Genomic DNA, 18,546 nt, shown 5'->3' on the forward strand with positions numbered 1-18,546 from the left:
AACACAGGCTGACTTTCATATGTTGACTTTTTCATATATTATTTTTTTATAAAAAAAGTTCGTTTTTTCATCAGTTCCATCGAACAGCCATAAATCAGTCTAGAATACAAAACCAGAACAAAGTTCTCCTAAATAAACCCAAAAAAAAAAACAAAAAAATTAGAAACATGTCATAATAGTAATACGAACATCCATTGACCTCTATAGCTAGCTTCTTCACTAATCCTTAAATGGAACCAAGCCGGACCTCTCAATGCTAAGTAAGACTGAAATCGTCCGCCTTGTATATGATACTTAATGCAATTTCTCGTGCCAAAGTATTAGCTTGAAGCCTTGAACTGAGAGAGCTTAGATTGTTAGTTTGTTGCGTAACACAGAACAAATTGTTGGTCAGCTAGAACTTTCAAGGTTATCCCATTTCTTCTATATGTGACCATTAGATAATGAAATGGGCCTTACAAGTCATGTATGGACTTAAGAGCTAGGACCATTTTTTTTTTCACCAAAATATTCAATACTTTAACATTATACTGCAAGTCTGCAATTATTACGGGATGTACATTTGGCATTCGTGCATCTGTACAATCATATATTTATCATATACAAAGTAGTATGATGACATTGATGATTGATCGATAAGAAAACACTTTACTGGTTTCTCATACACAATAGATCCCTCTAACAGTCTCAGTATCTATTCAATAAAACTACAAGAAATGTAAAATGCATCTATTCAAGCTTCTCCAATCTCTAACCGCCAACTCTTAGTTAGCTTCTTCCTTCTCATTGGTCCAGCTTAGCATCCAAGTGCTCGTCCTTTGCTAGATCAGCTTCAGCAACTAAGGTATTTACATATATACCAGTAGGTCCAGTACCATGTCATAATTTTATCAAAATTTCACCATACATTTCTGACGGTCAAAAATGACATGTAAAACCATTTTAACTTTGTGTGGCAAAAGATGGACGCTGCAAGCCCATTTTCAAAGCCTTCCTCTCTCTGACGGCTGCCTACTCGAGATCGATTGGCTCCATAATTAATATCTGGAGTTCGTTCTTCCTGAACATCCACATACCACAATAGATACGTTAAAATTATAGAAAAGAAGAAAATCTAATTAGGTATCAACCTTAGTAGGTGTAAACTCCAAAAGAATATCACAAAAGACAAATTATTGGCTACTTTGGATCCATCAACCCTAGTATCAAGTATTTCCATATGCCTAGGCACAAAATATTATACAATAAAAAAAAATGGACTAAAAGGTTTCAACTATAAAAGGTTGATGGAAAAACCTGTTGGATGCCAAAAATCTTATGATGGAGGCTCCTTCTGAAAAAGGCGGACTAAGACTACGTAGTGCATCTAGATGATAAAATAGGTGTGTTATGTGATTTCCGTGTTACGATGGGATCTTTAATCGATGTATTTCTTTAATTTTCTTTATCGCTTTTGTGATAATGAGTTTTAAGTTTAGTAGTCGTCCTCTTGAATTTGCTGGATTTGATAGTGTTTTTAAGATTAGTAATCGCCCTATTAAAACTCCATCTTCACGTGTGATGTTTTGTCTGTTGTTCTTCTGTATACATTTTTCTTCACTTGTATCCGTTCCAACCCGAAACCTCCTGCCATGCCCCTATCACAAAGAAGTAGGTGTTTAATCCAAATAAATGGTACTAAATTGGGGTTGGGTTCAACTTTAGATAAATTTGTTAATATTCGTGATTTTTGGATTAGTTATAGAAAATATGAAACATTTGTTTATGTTTCGGTAAAGAGGAATTTACAAACTAAACCGGAAAAGTAACCGAACTAAACAAAAAGTTACAGCATTTGTTTATTTTGGATTAGTTGTACCTTTGTTCTTTTTCTTAGGTAACAAACTCTAGAGCAAGAAAAGTAAACCGGCCAACTCTGATATGTTTTATAGATTTAGACATTTAGTAATAGTAAATTAGTAACAACGTGATATACTTAATGCACGGATTTAAATAGTAGAGCTCCATGGTATTATGGAGCTTTCCATAGTTAGATAATATACAGTATCAATATAACAATCCATATTCGTGAATCGTGATCTGAAGTCACGTAATTGATATGTGTGAATTTTTAGTTCTTAACATACATATGATATGACCGTCAAATTCGGAAGAATTCATGGCTCTATGTTATTGTTTGAGATAAGATTAAATTATTTGTATGAAATATGTTGCAAATATAATTTTGAAAATTTTCTACTACCAAAACGAATATATGATCTTATTCAACAGAAAATAATACTAAATCGGCCTTTTCAAAGCATATTCTAAGATAGCTTGCTCCAAGTTTACAAGCAATTGACAATTAGTGACACCAATGTCACACTAATGCTTTCACGCAATATGATTCGAAAACATTATCCAGATGTACATTTATGTTTTTTCTTCTTCTTTATGTTAGTTTTTTTTCTTTTACGGTTAAAAATGAATCAAGTTTGGTAAGGTTGGGTACAGTTTCAGTTTCAGTTTAGGTTCCATAAAACATATCTTCAATTTGGGTGATTCATTTTTACACGAATCTAAACTCATCATTTTTAGGTTTGGTTAAACAGTCTAAATCGTGTAGTTTAGAGAAAAAAGGGAATTTTCTTTCTTTTTGGTTGGTCCCATTCAAAAGGAAAAAAAAAGAATCGTTTGTATGTAGATACAGGTCAGCTATTGCTTTCCTTAAACGTTAAAAGAACTTCCTTTTTAAATAGATTAAGAAAATAAATTTTTTTTTGCATATCAAAGATGATGTATGTATATATTTCATAATCTCGAGGATGATACTTCCTCTGCAACACGCCCTAGTTACGCCAACATATATTTATATTCACCAAACCATATTTTATCTCCAAAATTTTCATCACAACTTATCTTCTTTGATCCAAAGAGCTTCTCCGAGCCTAAACTAGACAAGAATCATTAAACATCAGAAATATTATGGAGGAAGAAGACAAGAGAGTAGTGGCGAGGTGTTTTAGCTTCACGAGAATCACAAAGAAGAAGAAGAAGAAAGAGGAGGAGCAGTTGATAGTATCTAGAGAAATCGCAAAGAGATGGAGAGAACTAAGCGGTCAAAACCATTGGAAAGGGATGTTACACCCGTTGGATCAAGATCTCCGGCAATATATCATACATTACGGCGAGATGGCTCAGGCTGGTTATGATACTTTCAATATCAACACTGAATCTAAATTCGCTGGCGCTAGCATTTACTCCAGAAAAGACTTCTTTTCCAAGGTAACTTCGAAGTACAATAAAAATTAACATATAAACGTTATGGCTGGTAATATTTAGAAGCATGAAACATTAAAAAAAAAAAAAAAATTCCCTTCAATATCCCATTTTGAACAATGTTTTTAACGAATTTTAGACTTTTTTGGATTCATAATTTACGTTTGGTAAATCGAAGATGTTGTTGTTGTGAAATGAAATGAAAAAAAAAATCGAAATAAAATAAAACTACTTTTAAACATTTTTTTTTTTAAAAAAAGAAAAACTAAAAATCCTTAAAAAAAGATAGATTTCTTTTATCTTTGGTAAATCATGACTCTGTTTTACGTCAGTCAAACAACTACGTAAAACAATTAGATTTAGATGATACAATATGACATATTTGCTATAGTGTACATACGTTCTATTTATTTCATTTTTTTCCTACTTTGCCTAAATGTCACTAATCGACGCAAGACATATGTATTTAATACATATATAATAATAACAGAGAGAAGGCGTTTTCTTCTTATGCAAGAAACCTAGAGCTTTTTAGCCAAAAAAGAAAAAGAAATCTAAAGCAAACTTTGTTTTTTTTTTTGTTTTTATTCTGAAAACTCAGGTTGGTTTAGAGAAAGCGCACCCTTACACAAAGTACAAAGTGACGAAGTTTCTGTACGCGACATCGCAGATCCACGTGCCTGAGTCATTCCTATTGTTCCCAATGTCACGTGAGGGATGGACAAAGGAATCGAATTGGATGGGTTACGTGGCGGTCACAGACGACCAAGGAACGGCGATTCTTGGTCGGAGAGATATCGTCGTTGCTTGGCGAGGCTCAGTGCAACCACTTGAATGGGTCAGCGACTTCGATTTCAGTTTGGTCAACGCAAACAAAATCTTCGGTGATAATAACGATCACGTACAAATTCATCAAGGTTGGTACTCAATCTACATGTCTCAAGACGAACGTTCACATTTTAATAAGGCCAATGCTCGTGACCAGGTATGTTTATATGTCACTTGTTTAACATTGGTGATTTTGCCCTTGTGGTATTTTTTTGTTTTTTGTTGAGAAATTGAATCTGTGAAAGAAATCTTTGGAAATGAAAAAGGTATTGCGAGAGATCGGGAGGTTGTTGGAGAAGTATAAGGAGGAAGAGGTTAGTATAACTGTATGTGGTCATAGCCTTGGAGCTGCGCTTGCAACGCTTAATGCGACGGATATTGTGGCTAATGGTTATAACCGACCAAAGAGTCGTCCTGACAAATCTTGTCCCGTTACGGCCTTTGTCTTTGCTAGTCCTCGTGTTGGTGATTCGGACTTTATGAAGTTATTTTACGGGTACGTCTAGCTAAAACGATTTATGTTTACAACACTAAATTGTCATCTATTAACAAAAATATTACCATTTTTCATTGATTATTTAATAAGCCGAAATTCAAAATTCATCTTTAAACATCGTGTTATATTAATGAGTGTTAGGATTACGCGAATTTTGTTATAGTTTGGTGAAAAAAAGCATACAATAAAAGTCCTCGTTTTATTTTGCATGGTACGTTCTTTTAATTTTTCAAATGTTAACGTGACTTGTAATGCAATTAAAACAGATTGCAAGATCTCCGAGTCTTACGAATAAGGAATTTACCGGACGTAGTTCCGATCTATCCACCTTTAGGTTACGCCGAAGTCGGAGACGAGCTTCCAATAGACACAAGAAAGTCACAATACATGAAATCTCCAGGAAACTTTGCGACGTTTCACTGCCTAGAGGCTTACTTGCACGGCGTTGCTGGAACTCAAGGGACGGCCAAATCTGACTTATTTAGACTTGATGTGAAAAGAGACATTGGATTGGTCAATAAATCTGTCGATGGGTTAAAAGACGAATGTATGATCCCAGGACATTGGAGGGTTCTTAAAAACAAAGGTATGGTCCAACAAGACGATGGATCTTGGAAATTATTGGACCATGAGATTGATGATAATGAAGATTTTTATTTCTGATTTTTGTTTTGGTTTGTCAAGTGGATGTTGATGTTTGGAAAAGACTGTATTTCTAAATGCATATGTTTCACGTTGTATTTCTTTTTTTCTTTTTGGGCCAAAGTTTCACGTTGTATTTCTTTTTAAGATATTTTTGAATATAAAAAATTGAATGTATCATCACTCTATGAGCAAATCGCTTAATATTATCAAACCATCCACGACTAAAGTAATAATGAAAGATCTATAATTAGAAAACTTAATAAACTAAACATTTTTGCTGGTAAACGTCAATGCAACTCTCATGCTATGATTAATTGATTGAAATCATGATATAAATGAAATGAAGTTCAGTTTGAAAATTCTCCGTCCAGTTGCACAGCGTCATCACACATCGTGAATTGAATGAGCAAATGACACAGTCCAGAGAGAGAGAGAGAGAGATACCAGAAAACAAATTAGTTGACCAAAGTTAAGATATATGTTTTTTTATTTACAATACAACGTAGTTATTGATTTAAAGAGTCAGGATTATGAAGTTTCATAATCTGTTTACCAAGTAAGCTTCTTATACACATTTTAAATACATCAAATACTTTTTTTAATTTTCTTCAGAACATTGAAATTCAGAATACATTCGTCCATCGAAACAGATCCCTACAAAAGAGTCAGAAATTCTTATTATCGTATGGATTTAATAATATTTAATAGTCTTTGTACACACAAAAAGAAAAATATTGTTTATAAGTATAAGAGGTATTTTGAAAAGAAAATAAAATAAAAGTAGAATTGGTAAATAATTTATTTGTTTTAAGCGATGCATGTTATTTAATGGACTGATTGCTCTGCCCATGAACTCTGGCTCACGCTTGAAAATCTCTTCCTTTCTCTCTAACTATTATCAAGGATGATTTCAACTCATCGATTTTTCATGGGATGTTTTTTTTTTGCATCCGCAAATCCTCATTCCACTTGGTGTTTCTTATCAATTCTCTTTTTCTTATGCTGGAAAAAGCCACCAACGATTTCTTCATCTCACATGGCCAAAACGAAGGTGCGTGCGATGCCTTGGCACGGTAGCTCTGCTAGAAAATATACGGCCACGACATTCAAATTAAAGGTGTGATGCGTTGGCGATAGCTCTGACAGGTGGCTTGATTGGAGGACTTTGTAACGGTTTTGGTAAAAGCTGAATTTGGTGAGCGTGTGAACGGATATTTGACCCCGTGAGGAAGATTTTGTCATCTTAGACTGTAACAACATAATGGATCTCACATGTCAACAATGTCAGCATTGTTTTGCGGCTTGTGTGGTAGTCCATCCCATTTTCTAGCAACTTGCTTCGAATATCTGAAAAGGACCGACAGATTTGTAGCCTCACCAGAATACCTGAGTTTCTATGAGTGGGTCAAAAGACATGATGAAAGGTTTGAAAGAATTATATTTTTGATAGCATTCATAGCATAAAGGATTCGCTCACAACTGAAGTGTTGGATGCAAACCCGGTGCTTGTCCATGCATATGATGAGCTGATACGCCTAGCGAGATTTCTCCGCTGGGTGGAAGTGGCCACCCATTTGAACCTCGAGCTAAAAGCGTCCATCTCCAATAAGCTGTCTGATTTCACCAACAACTTCAATATTCTCTAGCTGCAGTACGCTTTGCCTCCTATGCCCGATAACATATCCGAACTCCATCAGGCTAGAGTAATCATTTCTTTATTTCACGAATAATGTGTATCTATTTGATGGTGGTTTGTTACCATCATCATCTGAAAAAAAAAAATACAATTTGAAGTTCAATCATTAATTTTAAAATAATATTGAATACTATGTATTTGAATACTTACTCTATATAACAAAGGTTGTAACCTTGATTATTTTCAATTTCTTTGCATTTTCTTCAGTAATGTGTATAATATATCTAGCAAATATAGCTCTGATCATGGTTACAGGTCACGATATAATTTCTTTGTTTCAGGGCCATTTTGATTCGTTGATATACAGACCCTTCTTGTACATGTATTGAGCAGTTTTCTAGATCCAACCATAGATGTGAAGTGGTTAAAACACATAGATGTGAAATGTAAGTGCTTAAAACACATAGATGTGAAGTGTAAGTGCTTAAAACACAGATTTAAGTTTTTAAAACACAGATGTGAAATAAGTGATTAAACACACAGATGCGAAGTGTAAGTTTTTAAAACACAAATGCTTAAACATAGACTAAAACAAGTATGTGATTATAACATAGCTTAAATAAGTTCTTAATACACAAAGTGCTTAAAACACAGATGTGAAGGGCTTTGGGGCATTAATTTGCTTCTAACAATTATGAAACCAAAGCAATCATGAAAACAGTATACAAAAAATATGGAGACCAAAAGCTGCGGTATTAGTTCATCCAAAAAACTATGGTTTAAGCGTGAAACACTAATCCAATCAAAAGAGGAATTAAGAAATAAAACCTGACAAGGAATTGATGGAGACGAGGGAAGGGAGAGACCGGGAGAGAGGAATCTCGCCCGAATTAGAGAACATTGAAATCCATCGAAACAGATCCCTACAAAATAAAGACTCATAAATTCTTACATATTATAGTATGGATTTTGTAATATTCAAGACTCTTTGCACACACTAAAAATAAAATATTTCATAAGTATAAGCGGTATTTTGAAAAAAATAAAAATAAAAGTCTAATTGATAAATAATTTCCTTTTAAGCGATACATCTTATTTTTATGGGCTAATTACTGTTTAAACTGATAATCAAGCGTGAAAGAAACACAGTAAAGTATTATCGAAATTCGAAGATATCTGGTGCATAGTTTCAAGCCTCCCTATCCCTGATCTGGAAAGAACGAAATGGTCGCAGACATGGCGAAACACCATCGCAGGTGCATAACTTAATCCGTATTCTAGACAAAACGGTGCGTAATCGGCTCAGTTCTCTGCGACTTGCAGAGAATCACCTTTACGAAGATGAGTTAGAGATCTGGTTTGGCTCCAGGAGATGATATTGCACGCAAGGAGCTGCACAAATCATTTGCTATAACGCTTACAAGGATTTGATCATATTTCTTTTATTATCTTCTCAAACAAGTTAATGTAAAGAAAACAGTTTTTTTAATAATAATTTAACATAATTTCAAAAAAAAAAAAGAAGATATCTGGTGCATATGAAAGATAACTGATATATTAAAACAGTAAATTACATATGTAAAGTAAATATAATCGAAAATATGACCAAAATGCTGATAATTCAATCGAATTCCATTTATTACAACAGTAAAATTTAAATTCAGCAAATTCGGATAATTCAAGCGAGAGATTGGGAGGTTGTTAGAGAAGTAAGGAGGAAGAGGTTAGTATAAATGTTTGTGGTCATAGCCTTGGAGCTGCGCTTGCAACGCTTAATGCGACGGATATTGTGGCTAATGGTTATAACCGATCAAAGAGCCGTCCTGACAAATCTTGTCCCGGCCTTTGTCTTTGCTAGTCCTCGTGTTGGGGATTCGGACTTTATGAAGTTATTTTACGGGTACGTCTAGCTAAAACGATTTATGTTTACAACACTATATTGTCATCTGTTAACAAAAATATTACCCTTTTTCATTGATTTTTAAATGAGATTTTTAAATGAGCCGAAATTCAAAAATTAATCTTTAAACATCGGGTATATATGTAATTTTAAAGGACTAGTTGAATAAAACATACAATAAAAAGTCCTATAGTTTTTTTTTCTGTTAAATGTTAAGAAAAGTCCTATAGTTTTATTTTGCATATATGGTACGTTCTTTTCATTTTTCAAATGTTAACGTGACTTATAATGCAATTAAAACAGATTGCAAGATCTCCGAGTCTTACGAATAAGGAATTTACCGGACGTAGTTCCGATCTATCCACCTTTAGGTTACGCCGAGCTTCCAATAGACACAAGAAAGTCACAATACATGAAATCTCCGGGAAATTTTGCGACGTTTCACTGCCTAGAGGCTTACTTGCACGGCGTTGCTGGAACTCAAGGGACGACCAAATCTGACTTGTTCAGACTCGATGTGAAAAGAGACATTGGATTGGTCAATAAATCTGTCGATGGGTTAAAAGACGAATGTATGATCCCAGGACATTGGAGGGTTCTAAAAAACAAAGGTATGATCCAACAAGACGATGGATCTTGGAATTATTGGACCATGAGATTGATGATAATGAAGATTTTTATTTCTGAATTTTTTTTTTGTTTTGTTTGTCAAGTGGATGTTGATGTTTGGAAAAGACTGTATATTTAAATGCATATGTTTCACGTTGTATTTCTTTTTAAGATATTTTGAATCTAAAAATTTGAATGTATCACTCTATGACCAAATTACTTCATATAACTAAACAATCCACGACTAGAGGCTTACTTGCATGGCATATGCAAGAAAGTCACATTATTTAAAGACCATCGAAAATATTGCATAAACTGATATTTTTTATTTGCGCATATATTTAAAGACCATCGAAAGTCACATTATATATATACTGCTCAACACGAAAGAATACATCAGTTATTTTCGTATATATATATGTAACTGGATTTTGTTTTTTATCGTACTAAATTGGGCTTCATTGCAAATTAGGTATCTCTATATGACTATATGTTACGTAAATGTGATTATAGCAAAAGAAAATTAATTTAAAATATGACCAAAAATGCCGATAATTCAATTTCAATTTATTACAACAGTGAATTTTAAATTCGTTAAATCTCTCCTTTTCATTTATTTTCTTCAAGAAGCTAGTTTTCATAAAAACATTTGGAAAAGAGCTATCGCTCCATCCATAGTTCTATTAATCATATTTACATGAATGTACTAATCATTGTGTGGTTTGACATATTCAGAGCTGCTTCCAAGTCAGAGTCAATGAAAAAAAATGTCAGAGTCAATTGTAGACGAATAAAAAATAGAACTCTTCTCATATATTACAGGAGAAAATGAAAATGACGTGAAAAATAGCATTTATTTTTTAGTCAATGATGAAAATTTGAATATGGTGATACCAAACTATTATATAAAGAGGCATGCTCTTCATGCAAGAAACCAGATCAAGCCCTACAACAAGATAAGCAGAGCTCAATTAATTAGCCTTGTCTGTTAAGACATTATTTTTTTTTTTTTTTGAGCTCCTAATTAATCGAAACCAAAAATAGAGAAAGCAAAAAGAATGGAAAACGCTTCGACTGTGAGATTCTCTAGCTGTCGAGGAGTCGCGTTTGAGATTACACCCCATGCAAACCCTTTCGCTACTACTGACCGCAACCGCAACGCAAACGCCGAACACGAGGAAACGAGCAGCAGGTTTCGACGTCCATGGAGTTTCATGAGAAACGCTTCAAAAGTTATCCCTTTATCGATGGAACACTCCATGAGCCGAGCGAGCAGCCATTTCTGCGACTTGGACTCTGACAACGACGAAGAAGAAAAAGAAGACGATGTTTACTACCTAGAAGAAGGTGGAATCAAGGAAGGAGACGAACAACACAGTGAGACAGACGAAAAGGCAATCATTGATTCTTCCGCAAGCAAACACAGCGAGAAACCGCAGCAACCGCCTATTCCAAAGAAACGCGCTTCAAGACTATCCATCATACTTCTTGATCAAGGATTGTTCACCGTTTACAAGCGTCTCTTCGTCCTCTCTTTGTTTCTAAACATCCTAGCTCTCGTTCTCGCAGCCACGGGACATTTCGCCTACGCTAGAAACAGAGCAACTCTGTTTTCAATCGCCAACATTCTTGCCCTAACTCTCTGCAGAAGCGAAGCCTTCTTGAGACTCGTTTTCTACCTAACCGTAAACATCCTCGGACGCTCTTTCGTCCCTCTCCGCATAAAAATCGCGGTCACATCGCTCTTACAAAGCCTCGGTGGCGTCCACAGCGGCTGCGGCGTTTCCTCAATCGCCTGGCTCATATACGCGTTGGTTCTCACTCTTAAAGACAGGGACAACACTTCAACAGCGATCATAGCGGTTGCTTCCGCGATTCTCTCTCTCCTCTGCCTCACTTCCTTAGCAGCGTTTCCTCTTGTTCGCCATTTACACCACAACGTCTTCGAACGCGTCCACAGATTCGCTGGCTGGTCAGCTCTAGGCCTTGTTTGGGCGTTTATAATCCTAACGATTTCATACGACCCGAAATCAAGAACCTACACCGATAACCTCGGCTCGAAGCTTATCAAAACGCAAGAGTTTTGGTTTACTTTAGCGATCACCATCGCGATTTTGCTGCCTTGGTTAACCGTGAGACGCGTTCCGGTTAACGTATCGTCTCTATCGGGACACGCGTCGCTGATCAAATTCAGAGATGGCGTGAAATCAGGGATCTTGGGTCGGATCAGTCCGTCTCCGTTATCGGAATGGCACGCTTTTGGGATCATCTCTGATGGGAAGACATCGCACATGATGTTAGCTGGAGCTGTCGGCGACTTCACCAAGTCTTTAGTCTCAAAACCTCCGACTCACTTATGGGTCCGTACGGTTCACTTCGCTGGTTTACCTTACCTCGTTAACTTGTATGACAAGGTAAATAAAATTTTCTAAAATTTAATTAGAGGGGTTCACTATGTACAGATTGAACGGTTATGTTTTTTGGGGGGGGGGGATTTTTGACGGTTTTCAAAAAAATTACCCGCCGACATATCAATTATTATTGATTTTAATAATTTTATAATCGGAAATGTTTTAGAAATTTCTCTAGAAAAAAAAATATTGACTGTCAACATTTTAAATTCTCTTTTTGTTTTGTCTTTATATATCATGAGTGTTAATAAACTAAAAAAATATTGTTTTTTTTTACAGGTATTACTTGTGGCCACCGGATCGGGGATTTGTGTATTTTTATCGTTTCTCATGCAGCAGAGTAAGGCTGAGGTATATCTGATATGGGTGGCTAAAGGATTGGATGAGAATTTCGGTTCGGAAATCGTGAACAGGATTGCAAATTATCCTCATCAAGACAGGATCATAGTTCACGATACTGCGATTCTTGGACGACCAAATGTGTCGAAAATGACCGTGGAAGCTTCCAAGAAGTTTGGAGCTCAAGTTGTAATTGTTACTAGCAATCCTGAAGGAAGTCGTGATGTTGTTAATGCTTGTAAGGCTTCTGGTGTTCCTGCTTTTGGTCCCATTTGGGATTCTTAGATTACTAATTTTATCCTCTTCCTTTCTTTTTTTTGTGTGTTATCTTCTGATAATTTATTATTTGTCTGCTATTCCAACAATGATGTAAAAATCTGTGTTTCGTAATATATGAAATCCTTTCAAGAGTTACGACGAGTTAAATAAGGTAAGACTGATTTATGTGCATGTGAAAATTAATGAGTTCGTTAGCTTACCTACAAAAAAGGAGAAGTAAATAGCGTTGAGTCATGTAGTTATCTGTAGGAAGCCTTTGACTATATATAAATGTAAGAGTCCTACAGTATAAGATTTGAGTTCCTACTTAACAAAACAAACAAAAAAATTGACCAATTACAAGATTTTGACTTCTACGTCTAAACAAACAGTGCGACTTTGACATAATTCTCATCATAATATTAGAAGATTTGACCAATTTAAAATCAATAAAATTCAGCAATTATAGATTTCCCACATCTTACTTTTCCATTCTTATATGTTTTATCAATCTTATTGATTCTTATAATCGTCGCGACAACCAACTGCCAAATTTCATAAACCTAAGTTCATTTGCAAAAAAGAAAGAAAAAAATAAATTTTGAATATACAATTTTATCCATGTGACCATATTAAGCTTTCGTGTTTTTACCGTTTAATTAAATGATGACAAATAATAATTTACGTTCAATAGTTTAATAATAGTTAGGCAAGGTTTTCTCGTAATGTGTATATAACATGTCACATGTAATTGTGAATTGACTTAATTACGCAAGACGCCAAGACCACATGTAATTGTAAAATAACTTTGTTACGCAAGACCTATAGTTAGTATTTTTACCTATTGTAATACATGCATGTCACATGTGTATATGACTTATATTACCACAATTCGAACATCTGTTCCCCGGTTAATGATATGAGGAAAATAGAAGTTTGGACCCACTTTTTAGTGCCATCGACCTCCTAAACTAATTTGGGTACCACAATTAAGTGTGTCCCAATAAAAATTGACAATCATCGCCATTCACCATACACCACCTGTTGATATGTGAATATCGACAAGAGACAGAACACCTGTTGATATGTAAATATCGACAAGAGACAGAACAATACTTTTAGATCGGAAGCTCGGTTTTTATTAGATCAAATCAAACAAATACAACTGAGTTCGGTTATTCAAGTAAGTAATAACGAACTAAGACCTATCGAAACTAAGAATCTAGCAGAATGAGTTCTCAGTCTCTAAGTCTTCTCGGGAATATCTTGTGTTTTTTTTGGTGTCGATTCGTCTCCCTTTATATATATTCTTTGAGTCGGTCTTCAAATACATCTTTGACGATATGGGACCGAGAAGACTTTCCTTATCTCGGTTCCTTTCCTTTTCTCTCTGAGGTTTCCTTTTTATGTTAGGAAACTTTCCTATTTCGACCGAGCTCAGGGAAACCTTCCATTCCTTCGAGAGGTTTCTCACCGATCTCGGCCTATTGGGCTGTGTTCGGCCCAATGTTTCACTCGGCCCATCTTTCTCGGTACATCCCTTCGTAAACCGGGCTTATGTTATGCCGATCTCGGTTTGTACCAGAGAAAACTGGGGTGCGGTTTTCACCTCCAACAGTTAGCCCCCCCCCTCAGTTCGGTGAAAGGAGGTGACTTTCAGTCGAACTTGTTTCTTCGATTATCGGATCACATACCGAGCTCGGCAACTGCTGTCGATTCACATTCCCGGACGTTTCGCGCCTGTCTTCAATGAGGCGCGTGAATTACTGGATTTTCGCGGAAATCGAGGAACCCACAATTTCCAGTGTTTATAAAGGGGAAAACTCCTTTTCACATTCATTACTCTCACTCAAGCATATATAAGGTATGCTGCTCTCCCTTCTCTCTAGCTTTTTGTTTCTCTCTCTAGTTTGTATTCGTAGTTCTATCTCGTTTCTTCATCTTTCGCCGCCGCAAACCTTCGATTTTTCCGATCAATCTTCAAACTTCCCGTTCGATCTTCAAACTTTCCGATCAATTTTCAATCTTTTCCGGTTGATCTTCAAGCTGTTCTTCATTCTTCTTATATCTCCTTCGAATCTACTCTTCCGAGCTCAAAATGTCTTCTAGTTCCTCTATTAACTCTTCTTCCAATCAAATCCTTCCGGAAAATCGCCGCGAACCCTCAGAGCCGAGCTCCTCCTCTTCAAATCCTCATCAATCGAGTTCGTCTCAGGAAGAGAGCAATCCTCCACAGTTAGTTCGTAAGAACTCCAAGTCGGTGGAAGCTGGCAGCAGCCGTGCTAGACCTAGGGTTGAAGCCACCGAGCACCTGACTACAGAGACTCGTGAAATGGTAGCTCGGACCGGGCCGAACGCTAGCGGTAATGATCATGAGATCGAGGAGATCGAAGAACCTGAAGGAGAGAATGAGGAAGAGAACGCTACTGAGGAAGAGGTTGCCGAGGACAACCTCGATGCTGTGAACCACGCTTCACCACCGCTTCCAAGACGAAGGATCGTTCGTCCCAACAACGTACCATCTTCCTCGGTTACCTCGGGTGCTATTCAGGCCATGCTCGAAGAAAATGGGCTCTCGGACCAGGTTGCTTTCATAATTCCCGAAGCTGGAGATCGGCCGTGGGACGTGCCCGAAGGTTTCCTCTGCATCTACTTGACCTATTTCACGCAGTGCGGGCTCTCGCTTCCTATTCCCTCTCGTCTCCTCGGGTACTGCAACCGGCGCGGTGTAGGTCTTACACAGGTGATGCCAGCCTCGGTAACGAACTACATAGGGTTCGTTACCTTATGCGAGGAGCTTGGTGAGATCCCCTTCAGTCGACTGTTTGAGGACCTCTTCTCGGTGAACATCCACAAATCCAAGGAGTGGTTCTTCGCCGCAAACGCTAAGCCGAAGAAGAACATAGTTACTGGGCCTAAACCCAGTAAATTCAACGACTGGGAATCCTTGTATTTTTATCTCGAAATGAACGATCTCACCGTCAGCAATTCTGACATACCAACTCAATCGGAGTGGAAGATTCCGATTGGTAGATTAGATGATCTCATACTCAATTAAGTTCCGACTTTGTTGTTTGCTAACCTTACTTCGTTTCATCTTTGCAGGTCGTCATCTTCCAAGTCTTATTCTCAATTCCGGGCTTACTTCTGAGTTCGAAGCAGCCTTCAGCAAAGCCGGTAAGCGTCGTTGGCCTGAGGTGTGGGAAGAGATTCTCCAACGCCGATCTAAGAAAGCAGGTTTGATCATCGAGCTTACTTTCATGTTCTTATCTTGAGTCTACACCGAACTCGTCCTTGACATATTTTCATTGCAGCTTCTGTCTGGGAACCGAAATCGCGGAAGCCGAAAGCTCGAGCTAACAAGCCTCGAGCTGCTCCAAGACGAAAAACACCTAAGTCGCGAGCCCAACAGACCCGAGCTGCAAGGATGCTCTCATTGGACGAGATCCCAACTCTCTTTGGCGAAGAAGAACCGAACGTGGCTGATCCGACCCCAATCCCTGCTACCGGAGGGATCAATGAGCAGCCGGAGGAGTTGCCACCTGCTGCGAACTCACCTGACCAAGCCGGTCAGAAGAAGCTGAAGAAAAAGAAATCTTCAAAAAAGATTAAGAAGATTGAAGACTCTTCTCGAGCACAGGACGCAGCTATCGAGCTCGAGCCTCCTACAATCGCGACGTCGGACCTCGCAATTCCTCACAACCAGGCTGAAGCTTCTCACTCTCGGAAGAGGCAGATGAGAGACCAAGCCGAAGGCTCTCCAGGACCGGAGCCAGCCAAAAGGACCAAGGTGTGCTTTGATTACGACGAAGAGGGTCCTTTTGAGGAGAACGTCGACGCTTGCGCCGATCTTTATCACAAGATCTCCTCTGATGTGCCGAGTCTTCCGGCTATCTCCGAGCTTCGGTTCCCCAAGTTGTACAAGGGGATTGCTCGCACAACAACCGTGGTACTTCCTCTATTCCTTTTCTTTATTTTGATATTTTTCGTAAGTATGAGTTCTAACCCATGTTTTATTTTTGCCACGTACGAGGTAGCTCTCTATGACGAGCAAGTTAGGGTTGCTGAACTCGTGGAAAGGGTCTCCAAAGCAGAAGAGCGCCTTGCCACCGAGCTCCAAATCAACGACACTCTCCATTCTTCAGTTGATTTACTGAAGCAAGAGAGTGCTGAACTAAAAGCGGTGAGAAAGGAGCTCACCGAGGCCCAGAACATGCTTGTTCAAGAATTCGAGAAGGATCGAGAGCGGCTGCGGGATTTGGTATCGCACTGGAAGAATCGAGCTAACAGCGTTCACGCGAAGGCCTGGGAGCGCTTAGAGAAAGTCATCCAGAGCTTAGACGATGCTGATCGAGCTCGTAAGCCATACCTGGTGGTCAACCAGCTCACCGGAGTTCTCGGCTTCAGCAAGCAGCTCAAGAAAAAAGGCTTGTACAAGGTCCTGCCTGAGATGGTGGCTGACATCGAGGCAAAACATGCTAAATCTTTGGAGGACTTCCGCTCGGTCGATGCTTGCGTCCTTACTGAAGAGGATAAGCGGATGTCTCCATTCGTGGAAGAGGATGACATTCCGGCCGCGAACGTGACCCAGAGCGCGCAGGATCCTGCGAGGGGCGAGCAGTTTGGTTCCAACGAGGACATCCTTAACGCTGATCGGGCTGCTACTTCGAAGACTGCTTAGTCTTTCTCTTTTTCTTTTTAATCGAACTTAACTGCCCTTTCATGGGTTATTTTGTAATATTTATGTTTCTCTGAACCCTCGGTGAGTTCCTTTTGAACTTATTTGTCTCTCGGGAGGCTTTTAATTATATGCTCGTTCGTCTTCTTTCTTGTCTTGATAACTTAGAAAATCCTTTAAGTAGTAGATCGGTATCTAACTTAACTTTCGACCCTCTTACGTCGGTAATGATTTGTGATTAATGCTTAAGTACTAGTTCGGTATATAGTAGATGATATTCGAACATAAATTTTATTTTTTCGATAGCGAATTGCGATAATTCGGCTTACGTCTTGCGAGTGTTGTGAACTCGGCTTATGGTGCGAATCTGAGGAGTTCGGCTTATTGTGCGAGCGTTTAAGCTCGGCCTGGGGAACCCAAATGAATCGTTTCGTACTGGAAGAGTGAATTAACTCGAACTCCTGTAAACGCACGAAACGAGTTCAAGGTTTTTTAAGTCGAACCTAAGTATGCGAGATGTGCTCGGCTTATTGTTCTTGGTGACTTAGAAATTTAACTGCGGGACTGGGCCCGGCTTTTAACATGTGGTTTTACCACGGCACCATGTGGGTGCTCGCGAGAAGGATCACGGCTTTTAAGTTTGCATTCATGTGGAATGCTATCGAACAACTGGCCAGGAAGTCGATGTAAGAACAAGGAGTTCGGTACCTTGTGATTTCTGAACTAGATCTTAGACAGATTTGACATAATAAAATTTTATTGATGTTATAGTTGGACTCGGTAACGAGCTGCCTACGTACCCTTTAAAGGGATCAAGCCATTCGTAGTTCTAAGTACAAAAGTGTTTTTTTTTTTTTTAGGAAAAAGCAACGAACTAGTAGTAGTAGCGTTTGAGATGCATTGAGTTCCAAGATTGCGGGATCGGAGTTCCGTCTAACTTCATAAGTTGATAAACGCCGGGCTTAACCACCTTCATCACTTGGTACGGTCCTTCCCAGTTCGCACCAAGTTTTCCTGCGTTCTTTTCTTCTGTATTTTGATAGACTTTGTGCAGTACGAGATCACCATCTTCAAAGTGACGGCCTTTAACCTTTTTGTTGTAGTAGCGAGCTGCAAGTTGCTGGTAGTTCTGTATTCGGAGCAATGCTCGTTCGCGGTGTTCTTCGACTAAGTCGAGTGCGTCAATCATCATGTTGTTATTCGCGTCGGGTTGCTGGGTAAGCATAGTTTGGCGAATACTTGGGACGTTGAGTTCGGCTGGACACATAGCTTCTGTGCCATATGCAAGGAAGAATGGTGACTGACCGGTCGAACGTCGTGGTGTAGTTCGGTGAGACCACAAGACGCCATCAAGTTCATCCGCCCAAGTTCCCTTAACGGTATCGAGTCGTTTCTTCAGTCCATCAATAATGGTCTTGTTTGTGGCTTCGGCTTGTCCGTTTCCTTGCGGGTATCGCGGGGTAGAGAAACTTAGTCGAATCTTCCACT

The 18,546-nt window shown here is 38.2% G+C and overlaps 3 protein-coding genes and 1 pseudogene across 3 annotated transcripts; all 4 read left to right on the top strand.

The window, feature by feature from the left end:
- The first annotated feature begins 2,826 nt into the window (after positions 1-2,826).
- Positions 2,827-5,351, top strand: LOC18030453 (phospholipase A1-IIgamma). Its single transcript, XM_006414026.2, has 4 exons — positions 2,827-3,264; positions 3,860-4,243; positions 4,353-4,582; positions 4,849-5,351. Exons 1-4 carry the CDS (start codon positions 2,965-2,967, stop codon positions 5,243-5,245), a joined length of 1,311 nt encoding a protein of 436 aa, XP_006414089.1. The 5' UTR covers positions 2,827-2,964; the 3' UTR covers positions 5,246-5,351.
- A 3,356-nt stretch (positions 5,352-8,707) lies between these two features.
- Positions 8,708-9,450, top strand: LOC112082216 (annotated as a pseudogene).
- An 871-nt stretch (positions 9,451-10,321) lies between these two features.
- LOC18030454 (adenylate-forming reductase 03009) lies at positions 10,322-12,548 on the top strand. The gene is given in 3 exon segments (XM_006414027.2): positions 10,322-11,786; positions 12,063-12,074; positions 12,076-12,548. Coding segments are annotated over 3 exon segments (1,437 nt in total). The 5' UTR covers positions 10,322-10,430; the 3' UTR covers positions 12,145-12,548.
- Positions 12,549-14,478: 1,930 nt separating this feature from the next.
- On the top strand, positions 14,479-17,061 carry LOC112081927. Its single transcript, XM_024148987.1, has 4 exons — positions 14,479-15,409; positions 15,486-15,617; positions 15,695-16,329; positions 16,414-17,061. Exons 1-4 carry the CDS (start codon positions 14,479-14,481, stop codon positions 17,059-17,061), a joined length of 2,346 nt encoding a protein of 781 aa, XP_024004755.1.
- Positions 17,062-18,546: the final 1,485 nt, after the last annotated feature.

The sequence above is a fragment of the Eutrema salsugineum genome, unplaced genomic scaffold (assembly GCF_000478725.1).
Source record: "Eutrema salsugineum unplaced genomic scaffold, Eutsalg1_0 scaffold_1, whole genome shotgun sequence".
Taxonomy (NCBI): domain Eukaryota; kingdom Viridiplantae; phylum Streptophyta; class Magnoliopsida; order Brassicales; family Brassicaceae; genus Eutrema; species Eutrema salsugineum.